This window comes from Heterodontus francisci, chromosome 7 (genome assembly GCF_036365525.1).
Source record: "Heterodontus francisci isolate sHetFra1 chromosome 7, sHetFra1.hap1, whole genome shotgun sequence".
Taxonomy (NCBI): Eukaryota; Metazoa; Chordata; class Chondrichthyes; order Heterodontiformes; family Heterodontidae; genus Heterodontus; species Heterodontus francisci.
Window position 1 is genome coordinate 27,161,372 of NC_090377.1, and position 21,282 is coordinate 27,182,653.

Here is a 21,282-nt window from a genome sequence, read left to right on the forward strand (position 1 = left end):
ATTATCAGATTGTGGGAGCTTGCGGTGTGCAAACAGGCTGCAGTGTTTCATACATTACACTTCAACAGTACTTCATTGTCTGTAAAGGACTTTGGGATGTCCTGTGGTTGTGAAAGGTGCTATATAAATGCAAGTCTTTCTTTTCTTTACCTTGTAACATCACACTGTTACAAAAGCAAATTTTAAAATGCTGGGTGCTTCTCTCACCAAACAACAAAATTCTGACTGTTTATTTATAGCTATTGGACCTTGTGACTTTAAAGCAAGTGGCCAACTTAAAAGATGATCTTGCCAGTAGGATCATGGAGGGGGCATTTTATGTGGGTGACGGGAGTTCTGTGGGGAGCCCCACGTTGCCTCCTCTGGGTAAGGCCTGCTGCCAATTAGGCACTTAAGTGGATAGTGGCAGGCCTTCCCTGGGATTAAGGACCCCGGGGACGGAAGTCCCACCTGCTGAGAGCTCCGGCCAATCAGAAGCCAGCAGCTCTTTCACACAGCAGCGCCACCATGGAGGCGGTGGCTGCTGCTGGTAATGAACCCACTGGAGGAAAGAGTCCGAGACCACAGGTGAGTCAGGGCGGGAGGGATTTTGCGAAGTGGAGGTCGCAGGGAAAGGGGGTGTAGAGGGGTTGGCAGCAAGGGCAGGGTGGTGGCTCTCAGCGACCCCCGATCATTCCCCCCCCCACCACCTCTCGATGCTGGGTCCTTTGATCAGGCACTATGGTTTTTAACGAGGGACACCCCTCCACCCTCCACCGACCTCAGGGAGCTGGCAAACAACCTGTACATTCTTCCTGTTTAGCGACAGGCCCACCTGCCCCGCCGCTGGGCTAGTACCGGTGGAGGTGACAGGAGAGCCTCAATTGGGCATTAACTGCCCACTTAAGGGCCTCAATTGGCAGCGGGATGGACAGGGCATTCAAAAGTCTTCCCGCCACGGACTTAAGTAGGGTGGAAGCAACAAGGTGGCGGGGTCACCCCCTGTCACTATCCCGCCTGATTAAATGCTGTCCCTGCTTCCAAACTTCCTGTGGGGGAAAGCATAAAATTTTACAGCACAGAAGGAGACTAATCAGCTTATGATGATTGTGTCAGTTCTCTAAAACAGCTCTCCACTTCATCCTCCTCATCTGCCTTTCCTCCATCATCTTCTACACCAAGCCACTGAGTTGTTTTTTTAAAAAGAAATTATAACATCTCCCTTACTCTTTTGGTGATGATCTTAAATTTATGGCCTCAGGTTACCAACTTCCTGACCAGAAAAAATAGTTTTTTCCTATTTACCTGATCAGAATTCTTCATAATTTTAAACACTTCCATCAGATATTCTACTAAACTTTTCTGCTTCAATAAAAAAGGCAATGGGTGAGCTGGTGTGGCAGGCCATACCCAGGTATGGTGATGGAAGAGTCTGGGATGTTGGCTGATTGGTGTGATTCTGTAAGTATGACTGCTAGGCTGTTGCTTGACTGATCTGTGAGGCAGCTCTTGCACTCTGGAACTAGTACAGAGATATTAGTGTGGAGGACTTCACATCTTCTCCAAACTACCTTAATAGTTAGTTGGGGTTGTTCTCCTTGCAGCAAATGAGATTGAGGAGAGATTTGATAGAGGTATACAAGGTTATGGCACGTTTAGATAAGGTAGACAAAGAAAAGCTGTTCCCATTTGCTGATGGGACTAGGGGACACAAATCCAAGATTTTGGTCAAGAGATGCAGGGGGATGTGAGGAAGAACCTTTTTACATAGTGAATGGTAATGACCTGGAACTCACTGCCCACAGGAGGAGTGGGAGCAGAGACAATCAATGATTTCAAAAGGAAATTGAATGGGCACTTGAGGGAAATAAACTTGCAGGGCTAAGGGGATAGAACAGGGGAATGGGACTGACTGGATTGGTTTACAGAGAACCAGCAAGGAATTGATGGGCCAAATGTGACATAATGACTCTCTGACTCTAAGATGATCCAGTAACTCCAGGGTGAGACTATTGCACTCCCAAGTACATAACATGAGTTTGAAACATAATTTTTGCTGATATTTACACTCAAATTTCCTGCTGATTGTGAGTTTTCTTTTCCCAGCTGCAGAATCCAGGAAATCATTTGGAAGATAACCCTTCACACATTGTTAAAGCACATAACCAAGTAATGACTTGACAGTTCCGAGGGAAATGTCCATGAGGGATAGATCCAGCCTCAATGAAAATTTAAATTAAAAAAGACAGCAAAAAATTCTGGAATTAAAAAAAGAACTGGTACCAGTAAAAATGACCACAAAGCTGTCAAGTTGTTGTAGAAACCCAATTAGTTCATTAGTGTCCTTTAAGGAAGGAACACTGCCGTGTTTACACCGTTGGCCTATATTTCACTCCAGCTTTCATACTGGCTCCTAACTGCCCTCTGAAGTGACCTAGCAAGCTACTCAGTTGCATTACACTGTGAGAAGGGAACAACTGGCTAAAACCGGACAGACTACTTGGTCACGACCTCAGCATCAAATCAGGAAATGATAAAGGCACACCTAGCTTAGTCAACCCTGTAAAATCTCTGCACTAGTTCCTGAATTGGGAGAGATGTCTCACAGATGCATTCATATAAAGGCACTTGATATACACATACATATTGTACTCAAACCTACCTGTTCCTATTGCTGGGAAAGACACTGAACTTATTTTTAGGTTTTCACATTGCTTCAGAACCTTGCCGACAGATGCTTTTGTATTTTTCGCTTTAGTCCACTCAACCAAATGTAGAATGTATCTTACTTGAAGATTTCCTGCCATTGTGGTTGTAACACTATCATGACTTTGGATTCCTATGGTGGAAAATAGAGAAGCTTGACTTAACAAAAATTACTTCCATTGTCATCAATTCAGTAACTCGTTAGTAGCATATAGTTAACCTTACTCTGTAAGTTCAAAAGCTGATGGATGTTTCTGCTAAAAGGATGTGTTATCCAGAATCTCACAAGTTAGTTATGGATGAGGCCATTCGGGCCATCTAAATTCATCCATCCAGCATAACCCCAAAGCCTCCCTATTCCAACATCCAATTGTTTCTTAAATGATCTGAGTGTTTTTTTGCCTTCACTGTACTATCTGGCAGTCTACTCCATGCATTGATCACTCTCTATATTGAAGAAGAATGTCCTGCTATCAGTTTACCTTTTAATAATTTGACTCTGCCTCGCCTTGTCCCATTGTTTGAATATATTCTTTAGTAGTATTCCACAATTACTATTTTAACTTTCTTATATCCACCTGTAAGGTTACCTCTCAGATGCCTCCTTTTGAGGCATCACAATTCAGACCTTTGACACTTGAAATTGGCCTTAGCAACCAGAACTAGACTTAGGTGCCATCTGACCAGAGCATTGTACAGTTTGATCATGACTTCCTCTGACTTATACTCTGATGGCTTTGCTGATTGCTGCTGTGCATTGGTTGTCAGGTTTAACATAGACATCCGAAGACTCCGAGATCTCTTTCACATTCTTCCGTCGCTGTTTCACCATTATTAATAGAGTGCATATCTTTCACATTTTTCCTTCCTATGTGCGCTAATTTTCACTTACCTATTTTAAATTTCATCTGCTGTTGTTTGGTCTACATACAAATTTCAAGCTGAATATGCTCAATTAAGCAAACAGAAAATGATACTGAAAGCTATGCTTCAGTAATTGCTCCTGTTTCAGAATAATTTTACTAACAGTTAAGTTTATAGATTTTCATTTCAATTACATGTTTAAGTACCGACCTAAATTATATCAAGACCTTTAATTTAATTAGATCTTCTGTGTTTAAAGGAAATTATGGTATTTTGATTAGAATTCATTTAAAAATAATTTTGAAATGTCCTCCAAAACCTTCTGAACTTTGGGACTGGTGCTAGTTTAATCTTTGCGCCCATCTTCTGACAAGACACTGCCAAACCACTATTCTTGCTATAAACTATGCTTCATTCTGATCTTGAATTTATCTGCATGAAGGGGCAGATGCCCTACAATTACTCACCTAGTTGATTGCATTCATCCACTACTGATTGGCCGGCTGCTTTTAGAATGTCACCAGAAACCCCTGCAAGTTGAAAAGTTAGTTATTGGCGCTGAAAGGCAATTTCAATTTTACCAAGAACTCAACTTTTGTACTTAAGATCTGTAAGTTGCAGCAGATCCGCAACCTAACCCAAGACTGCAAAACCGTTTTACCATGGGATTTATGCTGTGATTGCATGACCTTTTTTCTCATGGTATAGCAATCTCTAATCAGGGCATGCATCCTCTTTTTTTCCATTCTCTCTCCTAGAAGGAATCCCCTTCTCTTGGCCAGATATCTCCTGCAGGCAAGAAGCCCGGGCAGGTGGATTGGTTCTAGGTCACAGCTTTTAGCTGGCTTTAGACATGGGTTTGGCAGGGAGAAAAAATGATCAGCATTCCCAATCACTTTCCTGTGACACCTGCTGAAAGGGTACATGTGCGGACATCAGGCGAGGCCAGGATAGGGCTTAGCTGTGAGACCCTCATGGTATAACAGCTCACCAACATTCACTGTCAAGGATCACATATAATAATGACCGCTTGAGAAGATACTGGAGGTGCCCCTGGAACTGGACTCTAGCAAGGAGTTAACACATTCACTTGGGGAGGGTGGCAAATTAATAAAGGAAAAAGACAATAAGTCATATTTGAAATCAATTATCTTCATAGTTCAACTCAGTTGAAAGTTCATTTTGAGCTTCTGTCATGGTGGCCAACTGTAAAAAGGGAATTCTGCACTAACATATCAGCTGTAATGGGTCTCTCAAAAACAAATTCTTTTAGACAGTTCAGATAATTATTTTTCAGGTTGGCTCAGTTGTTAGCAATCTCGCCTGACTCAGAGGCCTCAATATTAACCCTCTGCAACGAACGGCAGAGGGGTGGGGTGGGGTGGTGAGGGAAAATAATTAAAAATCACGAAATGCAACCCCATCCTGCCACATGAACATCTGTGCACCTCATCCTTGTTCTCAAATTCCTCCATGGCCTTACCCCGTCCCAACCCTGTAAACTCCTCCAGCATTACTACCCTCCATCATCCCTGCACTCTTCCAACTATGGCCTCTTGTGCATCCCCACTGGCAGCCCTGCCTTCAGCTCCCTAGGCCCTAAGGTCTGTAATTCCCTTCTTAACCCACCTCTCTACCTCTCTCTCCTTCTTTAAGACCCACCTCAGTAAAACCTGCCTCTTTTACCATCCTTTTGGTCATTTGTCCTAATATCTCCTTATGTGGCTCAGTGTCAAACAAGTGGCAGGCGATAGTATAGTAAGAGAGATAGATACTGTTCTTTATCGCCATGACCGGGAGTCCTGAAGGTGTGTTGCCTTCCCGGTGTCAGGGTGAAGGGCATCTCCTCACAGCTAGAGAAGACATTGGAGTGGGAGGGGGACGATCCAGTTGTCATGGTCAAAATAGGAACAAACAACATAAGTAGAACTAAGAATGAGATTCTTCTGAGACAGTTTGAGGAACTGAAGTACAAATTAAAAACCAGAACCTCAAAGGTAAGTTTTCTACCTGAGTCACATGCAAATTACATCAGGACAAAAAGATTAGAGGCTTCAGTGCATGGCTGAAAGAGTGATGTGGGCGGCAGGGGTTTCAGCTCATGGGAAGCTCCACCAGTATAGAGGAAAGAGGGAGTTGCTCCAGTGGGACGGACTCAACTTAAACTGGACTAGTTTATTCTTGGTAATCTGGAAATCCTTTGCTAACTTCTAAAATCCTCCCAATCCTCAGGCTCATTGCTCTTCTTGGCAACATTGTAATCTTCTTTTAATCTAATACTATATTTAATTTCTTCAGTTAGCCATGACTTCAATACTTTTTCAGTGGAGTTCTAATTCCTCAAAGGAATGTATATGCTTTGTGAATTTTGAATTATTTATTTATAAATGTTTGCTATTGCTTATCTACTGTCAAATCTTTTATCTACCTCGGCCAACTTGCCCGTCACACGTCCGTAATTGACTTTGTTTACATATACACAGTGGTGCAAGGGCGGCGCAGTGGTTAGCACCGCAGCCTCACAGCTCCAGCGAACCGGGTTCAATTCTGGGTACTGCCTGTGTGGAGTTTGCAAGTTCTCCCTGTGTCTGCGTGGGTTTCCTCCGGGTGCTCCGGTTTCCTCCCACAGCCAAAAGACTTGCAGGTTGATAGGTAAATTGACCATTATAAATTGCCCCTAGTACAGGTAGGTGGTAGGGGAATATAGGGACAGATGAGGATGTGGTAGTAATATGGGATTAGTGTAGGATTAGTATAAATGGGTGGTTAATGGTCGGCACAGACTCGGTGGGCCAAAGGGCCTGTTTCAGTGCTGTATCTCTAAATCTAAATCTAAAAAAAAATACACCCTAGTTTCAGACTTAACCACATCACTCTCAAGCTTAGTATGAAATTCTATCATATTATCAGCAATTTTCTCCAGAGAATCCTTTACTGCAAAATGACTAATTAATCCTGTCTCATTTCAAAATACTAGATCTAAATTAGCTTGTTCCCGAGTTGATTACTGGACAAATTGTTCTAGAAAACTGTTTCAAATGCATTCCATGGACTCGCCCTCTAAACGACTTTTGCCAATTTGGTTTCCCCAGTCTATATGAAAATTAAAATCCCCATTGGTTATTATATTGCCCATCTTACATGCTCCTCCAATTTCCTTATCCATACTCTCTATAGAGGAAGTTATGATCTTATTGAATGGCGGCGCATGCTTGAGGGACCGTATGGCCTACTCCTGCTCCTATTTCTTATGTTCTTATAATGCTCCTATGAAGTATTTTGGGATGTTTTACGACAATAAAAGGATGATTAAAAATGCATATAGTTGTTAAAAAACTGATGTGTGAACCAAACATTACCACTAACCATTCTTTCGGTTAAGGTTGGCATTCGTGCTGTTTACAATCGCATCAGTCTGCTCTTCTGTGATGTCACCTTGAATAGCTATCACTTTTACTCTGCCAATGTTAATTTCTATAGAGCTCAATTTCTGAAAGAAAAAATGGTGAGTTTTAAAAATGTTACAATTATTTTCTTTCAACGCATGCTTCTTTCTGACTAAGAGAATAAAGTCTGTTCCTGGGCTTTCACTTATAGAAGCACAGGACTCAATTTGAACTCTTGGAGGGCAAAGTGAACAACAGGCCATCTGGGAATGGTCAATTTTAACAGCGAGGCACCAGTACCTTGCTGACCCCCTGACTAATATGGCCATAATAGTCAGGTGGTGAGATGCTGCCACTAGGGACCCAGGGGAATGATTCCAGGCATGAGGTATCTGCTCCATGAAGAGAAACCTGGTCAGGAGAAGGGAAGCCCAGGAGAGAAGAGGACCAAGGATTCCTTGTGGGACCCAGAGGAACACTTCTGATCCTCCTGACCTATGATGAAACTTTTAAAAAATGTAAAAACTTACATTGCAGTGGCCTCTTCTGGCCATGGCTCCTGTTCTTGGAAGCTTTGGCTTGGTGAAGAAGCCATCAGTGCTCCTCCACTCGAGCCTCAGGTTAAAATATCAGATTGGGCCCAAATGATCCCACTGGGCTAGGGTGAGTACTCTTGCCAGATGGAGCAGGAAAGGAATGTGTAAGTTCCCCACATTTTATTTTAAATGCCCCTCTGCCTGGTTTCACTCTAAGGCTGCAAAATGCTGTAGCTAATTTTAAACCTATTCCTACCTGTTGCGACTTTTGTTGTAAGACATCATAAAAAATATTGTACACTTTAGGTTCGAAGGCAACAATGTAAATGAGTCTAATGGATGATGGTTTGTTTTGTGACAAATGATTTTCGAATCCAGTCAACATGCTTTCAATAGTGTCCTGCGGCTTCACTCCTCCTATACCTGCAAAAGGACAATGTCTTAGCAAAATGAAACGAAGATGGACTGAAACCAGAAGAGGATCAAAATCACTGTTAGACGTGTTTTTGGTCAAATTATTGCAGTGTATTATCAGTAGCACATTCAACTAATTTGGAACAGCTTTTACCTATTTATTAGTGAGCAATGGGCAGGGAATAGCAGGCACACATGATTTGAGCAGTGTTAATTTGAAGCACTTTATCCAGTGAGAAAGACTGTAAAAAAAAAAGTTCTAAGATGGAAGTTGAAGATAAGGAGGAAGCGACGTTAGGTAATCAGACACTAACACGGATTGAACCAAACAAACCAGCTGATCTCCAATTTGACCTCCTGTCTCTGCTCAGTTAGTTGATCGCAGCCAAGGCAGCAGTTGGGGACGCTAAATTTGGCCTCAGCATCCTTGGGTTAGGGTGGTGAAAGATTTGCCCCAGTGTTTGCAACCAATTGTTATTGAGGACAACACCTGCTGCAAGTGTGTGCGTGTGTTGGATAAGGAATAAATGATGTCTGGCTGTGGTACCACTAACGTTGAATAACCAGATGATACTCACTGTCAAGAGTCACATGTGAATAATGGGTGTTTAGGAGAGGAGCTGGAGGCACATTGGTTCTCATGGGACTGTATCTCAGCAGGAATTAACACCTCTTGGAGAGAAGTGGAGGAGAAGAACTTGGCAGGAAATAAAAATATTCCGTTACCTGTTCCTAGAGCAGGGAAAGATACAGTGGTAATCTGGTTTGTTTCGCATTCCTGCAATACTTTTTCTACCGAGGCTGTAATCATAGCTGGAACTGTTTGGCCGACCATATGTATGATGTAATCGCAGGTAAGATTTCCACTTCCAGTAACTATAACACCATCATTAGGCTGAGAACCTAAAGAAATCATAGACACAAAGTTAAATAGTAATTACACTTATTTCCTCTACCTATGAAAGCATTGCACTTAACAACACCAATGTATTTAAACAGCTTCTACAACTGCAGGCTAAGACAATAATTATTATCCTCTTAGCTGATTATGAACAAATACTTGCATCTGGGAAAGCATGGCCAAATGCTAGATACAATTAAGGCCTTGTTTGATGACACCACTACTTCTGGCTAGAATAGGGATGATTGGAAATTATCCCATCGATCACATCTGGAGACTGCGCTGGTATAAGTGGGATTGATTTTATGCAAATAATTTGCATGTAACTATCTTCTACTTACTGCAATTAGTTGGCGAAATAATCAATTTGTATGATGTAATTCTCCTCCGCTCACTGCATTTTTCTCGAGAAATCACCCTGGTTTTATCCAGAGAAGTTGTTGTATTTTCAGTCATGAAATCGGTTTGCTATATCTCACAGGGACTAATACACCCTGCAGACTGTTTATTGTAGTGCGCTGTTTAAATAGACTCTCTTTGCTGACTTAATAGATTTAGTTTGGTTTGCTCTTTGCTGAATAAATGCTGTTTACAGTGAGCTCTGCCGTAAGAACATAAGAAACAGGAATAGGAGGAGGCCATATCCATTATAAGCCCACCGACTCCCACAGCTACCTCGACTACACTTCTTCACACCCTACCTCCTGTAAGGACTCCATTCCATTCTCCCAGTTTCTCCGTCTCCGACGCATCTGCTCTGATGATGCTACCTTCCGTGACGGTGCTTCTGATATGACCTCCTTTTTCCTCAACCAATATGAAAGGCACAATTCAACATGGTGGCTCCTCATCAGAGCCCTTTCCTATCCTGAGTGGTGTGAAACAGGGCTGTGTTCTCGCACCCACACTTTTTGGGATTTTCTTCTCCCTGCTGCTTTCACATGCGTTCAAATCCTCTGAAGAAGGAATTTTCCTCCACACAAGATCAGGGGGCAGGTTGTTCAACCTTGCCCGTCTAAGAGCGAAGTCCAAAGTACGGAAAGTCCTCATCAGAGAACTCCTCTTTGCTGACGATGCTGCTTTAACATCTCACACTGAAGAATGCCTGCAGAGTCTCATCGACAGGTTTGCGTCTGCCTGCAATGAATTTGGCCTAACCATCAGCCTCAAGAAAACGAACATCATGGGGCAGGATGTCAGAAATGCTCCATCCATCAATATTGGCGACCACGCTCTGGAAGTGGTTCAAGAGTTCACCTACCTAGGCTCAACTATCACCAGTAACCTGTCTCTAGATGCAGAAATCAACAAGCGCATGGGTAAGGCTTCCACTGCTATGTCCAGACTGGCCAAGAGAGTGTGGGAAAATGGCGCACTGACACGGAACACAAAAGTCCGAGTGTATCAGGCCTGTGTCCTCAGTACCTTGCTCTACGGCAGCGAGGCCTGGACAACGTATGCCAGCCAAGAGCGACGTCTCAATTCATTCCATCTTCGCTGCCTTCGGAGAATACTTGGCATCAGGTGGCAGGACTATATCTCCAACACAGAAGTCCTTGAAGCGGCCAACACCCCCAGCTTATACACACTACTGAGTCAGCGGCGCTTGAGATGGCTTGGCCATGTGAGCCGCATGGAAGATGGCAGGATCCCCAAAGACACATTGTACAGCGAGCTCGCCACTGGTATCAGACCCACCGGCCGTCCATGTCTCCGTTATAAAGACGTCTGCAAACGCGACATGAAATCGTGTGACATTGATCACAAGTCGTGGGAGTCAGTTGCCAGCATTCGCCAGAGCTGGCGGGCAGCCATAAAGACAGGGCTAAATTGTGGCGAGTCGAAGAGACTTAGTAGTTGGCAGGAAAAAAGACAGAGGCGCAAGGGGAGAGCCAACTGTGCAACAGCCCCAACAAACAAATTTCTCTGCAGCACCTGTGGAAGAGCCTGTCACTCCAGAATTGGCCTTTATAGCCACTCCAGGCGCTGCTTCACAAACCACTGACCACCTCCAGGCGCGTATCCATTGTCTCTCGAGATAAGGAGGCCCAAAAGAAAGAAAAAAGAACCTCCTGTAAGGACTCCATTCCATTCTCCCAGTTTCTCCGTCTCCGACGCATCTGCTCTGATGATGCTACCTTCCGTGACGGTGCTTCTGATATGACCTCCTTTTTCCTCAACCGAGGATTTCCCCCCACTGTGGTTGACAGGGCCCTCAACCGTGTCCGACCCATTCCCCGCACCTCTACCCTCACCCCTTCCCCTCCCTCCCAGAACCGTGACAGGGTTCTCCTTGTCCTCACTTTTTACCCCACCAGCCTCCATATCCAAAGGATCATCCTCCGCTATTTCCGCCACCTCCAGCGTGATGCCACTACCAGTCGCATCTTCCCCTCCCTTTCCCTGTCAGCATTCCAAAGGGATCATTCCCTCCGTGACACCCTGGTCCACTCCTCCATTACCCCCACTACCTCGTCCCCATCCCAGGGCACCTTCCCCTGCAATCGCAGGAGGTGTAATACCTGCCCATTTACCTCCTCTCTCCTCACTATCCCAGGCCCCAAACACTCCTTTCAGGTGAAGCAGTGATTTACTTGTACTTCTTTCAATGTAGTATACTGTATTCGCTGCTTACAGTGTGGTCTCCTCTACATTGGGGAGACCAAGCGCAGACTGGGTGATCGCTTTGCGGAACATCTCCGCTCAGTCTGCAAGCAGGACCCTGAGCTTCCGGTTGCTTGCCATTTCAACACTCCCCCCTGCTCTCATGCTCACATCTCTGTCCTGGGATTGCTGCAGTGTTCCAGTGAACATCAACGCAAGCTCAAGGAACAGCATCTCATTTACCAATTAGGCACACTACAGCCTGCCGGACTGAACATTGAGTTCAATCATTTCAGAGCATGACAGCCCCCCATTTTACTTTCATTTTTAGTTATTTTTTCTTCCTTTTTTTTTTACATTCTTTTTTACATTTTTTACAATCCTTTTTTTTGCATTTATTTCATTTCATCTTAGTTTGTTCAGTTTGCTTACCCACTGTTTCTTTTCAGGTTTGCACTTGCTGCTGTTCAATATTCAGTGTATTTACACCTAATCTGTACTAATGCTTTGTCTTTCAACACACTATTAACATATTGTTTGCCTTTGCTCCGTGACCTTTTGGTGGGCTATGTGGCCTGGTCCAATCTAGACCTCCTTTGTTATCTCTGGCCCCACCCCCACCTCACTTGCTTATAACCTGTGACTTTTCTAATATTTGTCAGTTCCGATGAAGGGTCACTGACCCGAAACGTTAACTCTGCTTCTCTTTCCACAGATGCTGCCAGACCTGCTGAGTGGTTCCAGCATTTCTTGTTTTTATTTCAGATTTCCAACATCTGCAGTATTTTGCTTTTATTATATAGGAGGAGGCCATTTGGCCCCTCAAGCCTCCTCTGCCATTCAATAAGATAATGGCAGATCTGATTGTGGCCTTAACTCCCCTTTCCTGCCACCACCTCCGGCAAGCATGATCTGCCTCTTACAAGTTTGTGCTGACTATCCTTAAGCAACACAAATCTCTCCAAGTACCTGTTGATTTTTTCCCTTATTATTGTTTCTAAAACCTTACCCACCACTGATATTAAACTAACTGGCCTGTAGCTGCTAGGACTGTCCTCACACTAAAGGCCGGCTACCCGACCCGAACCCGATGGGACCCGACGACATGTGTCGGGTTCAGGTTGGATCGGGTCGCACTTCTGGGTCAGGCCGGGGCAGACACACTCTATCCCCACCTCCGGTAAGTGACTTCAATGTTAATTTACTTTAAGGACTTTAAAGGTGGCTTTGTTACAGTTATTTTAAGCTTGTGCAGGTAAGGAACAAAGAGAAAAAATGAAGGTAGGTTAACTGATGGTCGGGTTGGGTCAGGTCTGGCGTGGGAAAAAATGGAAGGACTCGGGCCGGGTCAGCTTGGGGTCGGATGTGGTTCTGTTGGGCCCAGGTCGGGTTTCATTTGCAGACCCGAGCCGGGCTTTACCTCACACCCTTTCTTAAATATGAGTGTTACATTTGCCACTCTCCAATCCTCTGACACCTCCCTGTACCGAAGGAAGATTGGAAGATTATGGAAAGCCCTTCTGTTATCTCCACCCCACTTCCTTTAGCAACCCGGGATGCAAGCCTTCCAGACCAGGTGACTTATCTACCCTAAGCATAGCCAGCCTTTTCAGTGCCCCTTAACTCTCAATTTTTACCCTATCCATTGCCTCTACTCTTTCTGCTTCTACAGATATTTTGTCAGATTCCTCTTCCTTAGTAAATTCCGGTACAGAATATTCATTAAGTGTACTGGCCTGCCCTGTGCCTCTAAGCATATAAGCATATGTCACTAATAGGCTCCACTCCACCTCTTAATACATGCTGGTAGAAGATTTTGGGGTTCCATTTTATGTTGACTGCCATTCTATTCTCATATTCTCTCTTTGCCAGTCTTATTTTCCTCTTCACCTTCCCTCTTAACTTATTGTATATGACCTGGTTCTCACTTGAAGAATTCACCTGACAAGCATCCTGCACACTCTTTTTTTGTTTCATCATAATCTCTATCTCTCTTGTATTCCAAGCAGTCCTATTTTTGGTTCCCTTACCTTTTGCCTTTGTTGGAATGCTCCTAGCCTGTACCTGAAGCATCTCTTCCTTAAAGATAACACGTGTTAAGAAAACAAATGCACATGGGATCCAGGGTAACTTGATAAGGTGGATTCAAAATTGGTTTAGCTGTAGGAGACAGAGAGTGATGACAGATGGCTGTTTTAGTGACTGGAAGCCAGTGTCCTGTGGCGTACCACAGGGATCTGTGCTGGGTCCCCTATTGTTTGCCATTTATATAAACGACATAGATGACTATGTGAGGGGGTAGGATCAGTAAGTTCGCGGATGACACAAAGATTGGCCGAGTGGTTAACAGTGAGGATGAGTGTCTTGGGTTACAGGAAGATATAGACGGGATGGTCAAATGGGTAGAAAAGTGGCAGATGGAATTTAACCCTGAAAAGTGCGAGGTGATACACTTTGGAAGGAGTAATGTGACACGGAAGTATTCAATGAATGCCCTGACACTGGGAAGTTCCGAGGAACAAAGGGACCTTGGTGTGTTTGTCCATCGATCTCTGAAGGCAGAAGGGCAGGTTAATAGGGTGGTGAAAAAGGCTTATGGGACACTTGCCTTTATCAATCGAGGCATAGATTACAAAAGCAGGGAGGTCATGTTGGAGTTGTATAGAACTTTGGTAAGGCCACAGCTGGAGTACTGTGTGCAATTCTGGTCACCACATTATAGGAAAGATGTGATTGCACTGGAGGGGGTGCAGAGGCGATTCACCAGGATGTTGCCTGGGATGGAATATTTAAGCTATGAAGAGAGGTTGGATAGGCTTGGGTTGTTTTCACTGGAGCAGAGTAGACTGAGGGGTGACCTGATCGAGGTGTACAAGATTATGAGGGGCATGGACAGGGTGGATAGGGAGCAGCTGTTCCCCTTAGTTGAAGGGTCAGTTACAAGGGGACACAAGTTTAAGGTGAAGGGGCAGGAGGTTTAAGGGGGATTTGAGGAAGAACTTTTTTAGCCAGAGGGTGATGACAGTCTGGAATGCACTGCCTGGGAGGGTGGTAGAGGTGGGTTGCCTCACATCCTTTAAAAAGTACCTGGATGAGCACTTGGCACTTCATAACATTCAAGGCTATGGGCCAAGTGCTGGCAAATGGGATTAGGTAGACAGGTCAGGTGTCTTTAATGCTTCGGTGCAGACTTGATGGGCCGAAGGGCCTCTTCTGCACTGTATTATTCTGTGATTCTTTTCCTGTCAGTCTTTGATTCCATTCTGTAAGGGTCACTGACCCGAAACGATAACTCTGCTTCTCTTTCCACAGATGCTGCCAGACCTGCTGAGTGGTTCCAGCATTTCTTGTTTTTAGAATTAGAATTAGAATTAGAACATCACAGCGCAGTATAGGCCCTTCGGCCCTCGATGTTGCGCCGACCTGTGAAACCATCTGACCTACACTATTCCATTTTCATCCATATGTCTATCCAATGACCACTTAAATGCCCTTAAAGTTGGCGAGTCTACTACTGTTGCAGGCAGGGCGTTCCACGCCCCTACTACTCTCTGAGTAAAGAAACTACCTCTGACATCTGTCCTATATCTATCACCCCTCAACTTAAAGCTATGTCCCCTCGTGTTTGCCATCACCATCCGAGGAAAAAGACTCTCACTATCCACCCTATCTAACCCTCTGATTATCTTATATGTCTCTATTAAGTCACCTCTCCTCCTCCTTCTCTCCATCGAAAACAACCTCAAGTCCCTCAGCCTTTCCTCGTAAGACCTTCCCTCCATACCAGGCAACATCCTAGTAAATCTCCTCTGCACCCTTTCCATAGCTTCCACATCCTTCCTATAATGCGGTGACCAGAACTGCACGCAATACTCCAGGTGCAGTCTCACCAGAGTTTTGTACAGCTGCAGCATGACCTCGTGGCTCCGAAACTCGATCCCCCTACTAATAAAAGCTAACACACCATATGCCTTCTTAACAGCCCTATTAACCTGGGTAGCAACCTTCAGGGATTTATGCACCTGGACACCAAGATCTCTCTGTTCATCTACACTACCAAGAATCTTCCCATTAGCTCAGTACTCTGCTTTCCTGTTACTCCTTCCAAAGTGAATCACCTCGCACTTTTCTGCATTAAACTCCATTTGCCATCTCTCAGCCCAGCTCTACAGCCTATCTATGTCCCTCTGTACCCTACAACATCCTTTGGCACTATCCACAACTCCACCGACCTTAGTGTCATCCGCAAATTTACTAACCCACCCTTCTACACCCTCTTCCAGGTCATTTATAAAAATGACAAACAGCAGTGGCCCCAAAACAGATCCTTGCGGTACACCACTAGTAACTAAACTCCAGGATGAACATTTGCCATCAACCACCACCCTCTGTCTTCTTTCAGCTAGCCAATTTCTGATCCAAAGCTCTAAATCACCTTCAATCCCATACTTCCGTATTTTCTGCAATAGCCTACCATGGGGAACCTTATCAAACGCCTTACTGAAATCCATATACACCACATCCACTGCTTTACCCTCATCCACCTGTTTGGTCACCTTCTCGAAAAACTCAATAAGGTTTGTGAGGCACGACCTACCCTTCACAAAACCGTGCTGACTATCGCTAATAAACTTATTCTTTTCAAGATGATTATAAATCCTGTCTCTTATAACCTTTTCCAACATTTTACCCACAACCGAAGTAAGGCTCACAGGTCTATAATTACCAGGGCTGTCTCTACTCCCCTTCTTGAACAAGGGGACAACATTTGCTATCCTCCAGTCTTCCGGCACTATTCTTGTCGACAATGACGACATAAAGATCAAGGACAAAGGCTCTGCAATCTCCTCCCTGGCTTCCCAGAGAATCCTAGGATAAATCCCATCTGGCCCAGGGGACTTATCTATTTTCACACTTTCCAAAATTGATAACACCTCCTCCTTGTGAACCTCAATCCCATCTAGCCTAGTAGCCTGAATCTCAGTATTCTCCTCGACAACATTTTCTTTCTCTACTGTAAATACTGACACAAAATATTCATTTAACACTTCCCCTATCTCCTCTGATTCCACACACAACTTCCCACTACTATCCTTGATTGGCCCTAATCTAACTCTAGTCATTCTTTTATTCCTGATATACCTATAGAAAGCCTTAGGGTTTTCCCTGTTCCTATCCGCCAATGACTTCTCGTGTCCTCTCCTTGCTCTTCTTAGCTCTCCCTTTAGATCCTTCCTGGCTAGCTTGTAACTCTCAAGCGCCCTAACTGAGCCTTCACGTCTCATCCTAACATAAGCCTTCTTCTTCCTCTTGACAAGCGCTTCAACTTCTTTAGTAAACCACGGCTCCCTCGCTCGACAACTTCCTCCCTGCCTCACAGGTACATACTTTTCAAGGACACGCAGTAGCTGCTCCTTGAATAAGCTTCACATTTCGAATGTTCCCATCCCCTGCAGTTTCCTTCTCCATCCTACGCATCCTAAATCTTGCCTAATCACATCATAATTTCCTTTCCCGCAGCTATAATTTTTGCCCTGCGGTATATACCTGTCCCTGCCCATCACTAAGGTAAACCTAACCGAATTGTGATCACTATCACCAAAGTGCTCACCTACATCTAAATTTAACACCTGGCCGGTTTCATTACCCAGTACCAAATCCAATATGGCATCGCCCCTGGTTGGCCTGTCTACATACTGTGTCAGAAAACCCTCCTGCACACACTGGACAAAAACTGACCCATCTAAAGTACTCGAACTATAGTATTTCCAGTCGATATTTGGAAAGTTAAAGTCCCCCATAACAACTACCCTGTTACTCTCGCCCCTGTCAAGAATCATCTTCGCTATCCTTTCCTCTACATCTCTGGAACTATTTGGAGGTCTATAAAAGACTCCCAACAGGGTGACCTCACCTCTCCTGTTTCTAACCTCGGCCCATACTACCTCAGTAGACGAGTCCTCAAACGTCCTTTCTGTCGCTGTAATACTCTCCTTGATTAACAATGCCACACCCCCCCTCTTTTACCATCTTCTCTGTTCTTACTGAAACATCTAAATCCCGGAACCTGCAACATCCATTCCTGCCCCTGCTCTACCCATGTCTCCGAAATGGCCACTACATCGAGATCCCAGGTACCAACCCATGCTGCAAGCTCACCCACCTTATTCCGGATGCTCCTGGCGTTGAAGTAGACACACTTTAAACCAGGTTCTTGCTTGCCAGTGCCCTCTTGCGTCCTTGTAGCCTTATCCCTGACCTCACTATTCTCAACATCCTGTACACTGGCACAGATTTCCAGCATCTGCAGTATTTTGATTTTATTATGCAAGAAATAGGTTTCTTGTTCTCTTGGGCCATGTCATCCCAGATTAACGTGCGCATTAGATGTTGTTTCAGTTCATAGGAAATATGACTGTAGGAGCTGATTCTTTTTCCAATGGACTTTTTTTTAAATTCATTCATGGGATGTGAGCGACGCTGGCCAGGCCAGCATTTATTGCCCATCCCTAATTGCCCTTGAGAAGGTGGTGGTGAGCTGCCTTCTTGAACCGCTACAGTCCATTTGGGGTAGGTATGCCCACAGTGCTGTTAGGAAGGGAGTTCCAGGATTTTGACCCAGCAACAGTGAAGGAACGGCGATATAGTTCCAAGTCAGGATGATGTGTGGCTTGGAGGGGAACTTGCAGGTGGTAGTGTTCCCATGTATTTGCTGCCCTTGTCCTTCTAGTTGGTAGAGGTCGCGGGTTTGGAAGGTGCTGTCTAAGGAGCCTGGCACCCGCTCGGGACCCGGTCTCCCCACACACCCACCAAGTCCGTAGGGACACAGGTGCCGCTGCTGGCCATCCAGTGAAGTGGCTGACCCTCCACATTCACAGCTTACCAAAAATCGCTGTTGGATGACTATTCCCGACGCGGTGCGAGGTAGGGACCCTCATTTGATCCCAATTTCAGGGTCACAACTCCAAACAGAAAATCCAGCCCCAAATGTGCAACAATTTCAAAGTTTAAACTTTACATACTGACAAAGACCATGACCAATCCTATCTAGTTTGAACACTCTAGCCATATCATCAGGTCCTCATGACCAATACCAGAGAGAAAATTCTTGCTCTGTCGACCTTCAATTATGTACATAATGTTAAAATTTGTGATCATTGGAGATTGCTGATATAAATTGTATGTCTCAAAAGCACGCAAACCTCTAGTACTCTGGAGGTGTTTTTTAATATAATGCATATCTTTATATATCTGTAACTTACCCAATTGCTTGCATTCATCCGTGACGGTCGTGCCAGCTGCTGCAAATATTGCCCCAGAGACACCTAAAAAACAATGGCACAACAAAATTTGTGGATAACTAATTGATTTCTAATCAAGACAAATAATTTTGGGCGAGCTTTCTTTCCATACATAGTCAGTGGTCAGGCCATGCGGCCCTTTCCTTTTTGCACTTATATAACATGCTGTTACTGCAAATAAATGAAAACAAAGAAGGTGGAACTTTCAGGAGGCATTTGATAAGGTGCCACATCAAAGGTTATTATGTAAAATAAAAGCTCATGGTGTAGGGAATAACACATTGGAATGGCAAGAAGATTGGCTAGCTAACAGGAAACAGAGAGTAGGCATAAATGGGTCATTTTCTGGATTGCAAGATGTAATAAGTGGTGTGCCATAGGGATCAGTGCTGGGGCATCAACTTTTTACAATTATATAAATGACTTGGATGAAGGGACAGAAGGTATGGTTGCTAAATTTGCTGATGACACAAAGATAGATAGGAAAGTAAGTTGTGAATAGGACATAAGGAGGCTACAAAGGGATATAGATAGTTTAAGTGAGTGGGCAAAGATCTGGCAAATGGAATATAATGTGGGAAAATGTGAAATTGTCCATTTGGCAGGAAGAATAAAAAAGAAGCATATTATCTAAATGGTGAGAGATTGCAGAGTTCTGAGATGCAGAGGGATCTCAGTAACCTAGTGCATGAATCGCAAAAGTTTAATACATAGGTTCAGCATTTAATTAAGAAAGCTAATAGAATGTTATAGTTTATTGCGAGGGGAATTGATTACAAAAGTAAGGAGGTTATGCTTAAGCTATACAGGCCATTGGTGAGACCACATCTGGAGTACTGTGTACAGTATTGATCTCCTTATTTAAGGAAGTATGTAAATACATTGGAAGCAGTTCAGAGAAGGTTTACTAGACTAAACCTGGAATGGGCGGGTTGTCTTATGAGGAAAGGTTGGACAAGCTTGGCTTGTATCCGTTGGAGTTTGGAAGAGTAAGAGGCGACTTGATTGAAACATATAAGAGCCTGAGGGGTCTTGACAGAGTGGATGTGGAAAGGATGTTTCCTTTTGTGGGAGAATCTAGAAGTAGGGGTTACTGTTTAAAAATAAGGGGTTGCCCATTTAAGACAGATGAGGAGAATTTTTTTTCTCTCAGAGGGTGGTGAATCTTTGGAACTCTCTACCTCCAAAGGTAGTGGAAGCAGAGTCTTTGAACATTTTAAAGACAGAGGTAGATAGATTCTTGATAAACAAGGGGGTGAAAGGTTATCGGGGGTAGGCGGGAATGTGAAGTTGAGGTTACAATTAGATCAGCCATGATCTTGTTGAATGGCGGAGCAGGCTTGAGGGGCTGAGTGGTCTACTCTTATTCCTAATTCGTATGTTTGTATATATGTAATGGCTTAATCTGGAAACTCCATTGAGTTTATAGTTTCACTCTGAGTAGAGGCTAGGAACTTCCCCAAAATGAGGAAGGGAAAATCCAGAGAATCATCTCCAGGAGAGGCAAGTATGTCCTATTATCTGGCTTATAGTGAGTGGCATAACCTCAGTCACAGTTGTATATCCTGAGATCAAGAAAACAATTGAGGGAGTTTACTGTCAATTTAAAAAAAAGAAATAGCCCTAAAGAACCTTTCTGACAACTCACTCAAAACATTGGCGACACTTCTGATCATGAATCTTAGGACAGTTGTTTTAATTGAGTAACATGCACCATCGCTACAACCCTACTCTCAACTTAACTTCCAAACCTTGGCAAATTCATGGGTGCAGTGGCAGTAATTGCCAAATTAAGCCAGTTAACATATTCATACCAGAAACGGACATTCACCTTATCCCAAAAAAGCAGTCACAACCATTACTAACAGTTTCACACTTACAACCTAAAATTCTAGTGAAAAAAGTCCTATTTTTCTCATTAAATGCTGAACAGCTGACATCTGACAATGGGTAACGAAATTATTACCTTTTAATTTTCTAGTAACCATTCAAAAAAACACTTTGCTGTCTATGGAACGATCTCCCGAACTTTTTTCCAAATTCTTTCACTGGACATGTGCATCACTCCACAACCCACTTGTGACCGTGTAAACTTTGGCTCAGTGTCAAGACAACTGGGCAATAGGTAATTGCATCTCAAATACTGGGGCATAAAAAAAACAACTCCCAAAGATTCAAATTAAAACCACTCCTACAGTCAACTTTAAAAATGAAATCCCAGTTTCCCATTGTCTTTCCATTCCTTTTTTTTAAACTTCTTCAGATCCCAGAATCTCAACAGAAGTTTTGAATTTCATACTCATATGTTTTGATATTCTTTAACTAGCAAAACTCACCAAATCGATCATATTACAAGATAGAATGCCTTTATTAACTGTTTAAAGTACAAAATGAAAGGGAATCAAAGATTGGCAGGCAAAGCTAGAATTGAACAACCGGTTGCCTTTAAAGAGGAGATAGTTCGAGTCCTGTCAAGGTACATTCCCACGAGGAGGAAAGGTAGGACAAACAAAGCCAGAGCTCCCTGGATGACAAAAGAAAAAGATGGTAAGATGAAGCAGAAAAACTTGCATACAATAGATGTCAGGTTT

The 21,282-nt window shown here is 43.8% G+C and overlaps 1 protein-coding gene across 3 annotated transcripts in view; it reads right to left on the reverse strand.

Annotated features, from left to right (window-relative positions):
* Window positions 1-21,282, reverse strand: part of LOC137371904 (protein mono-ADP-ribosyltransferase PARP14-like) — a 78,436-nt gene that overhangs the window by 21,725 nt on the left and 35,429 nt on the right. For all 3 annotated transcript variants that reach the window (XR_010975300.1, XM_068034924.1, XM_068034923.1), the window contains 6 exons: window positions 18,653-18,715; window positions 8,612-8,788; window positions 7,728-7,894; window positions 6,916-7,039; window positions 4,017-4,079; window positions 2,642-2,818 (listed from right to left, as the gene is read on the reverse strand). Coding sequence is in view for 2 of the 3 variants with exons in the window: in XM_068034924.1 (XP_067891025.1) it covers window positions 2,642-2,818; window positions 4,017-4,079; window positions 6,916-7,039; window positions 7,728-7,894; window positions 8,612-8,788; window positions 18,653-18,715 (771 nt within the window). In the remaining variant the exon portion in view is untranslated. The remainder of the gene's footprint in view (window positions 1-2,641; window positions 2,819-4,016; window positions 4,080-6,915; window positions 7,040-7,727; window positions 7,895-8,611; window positions 8,789-18,652; window positions 18,716-21,282) is intronic.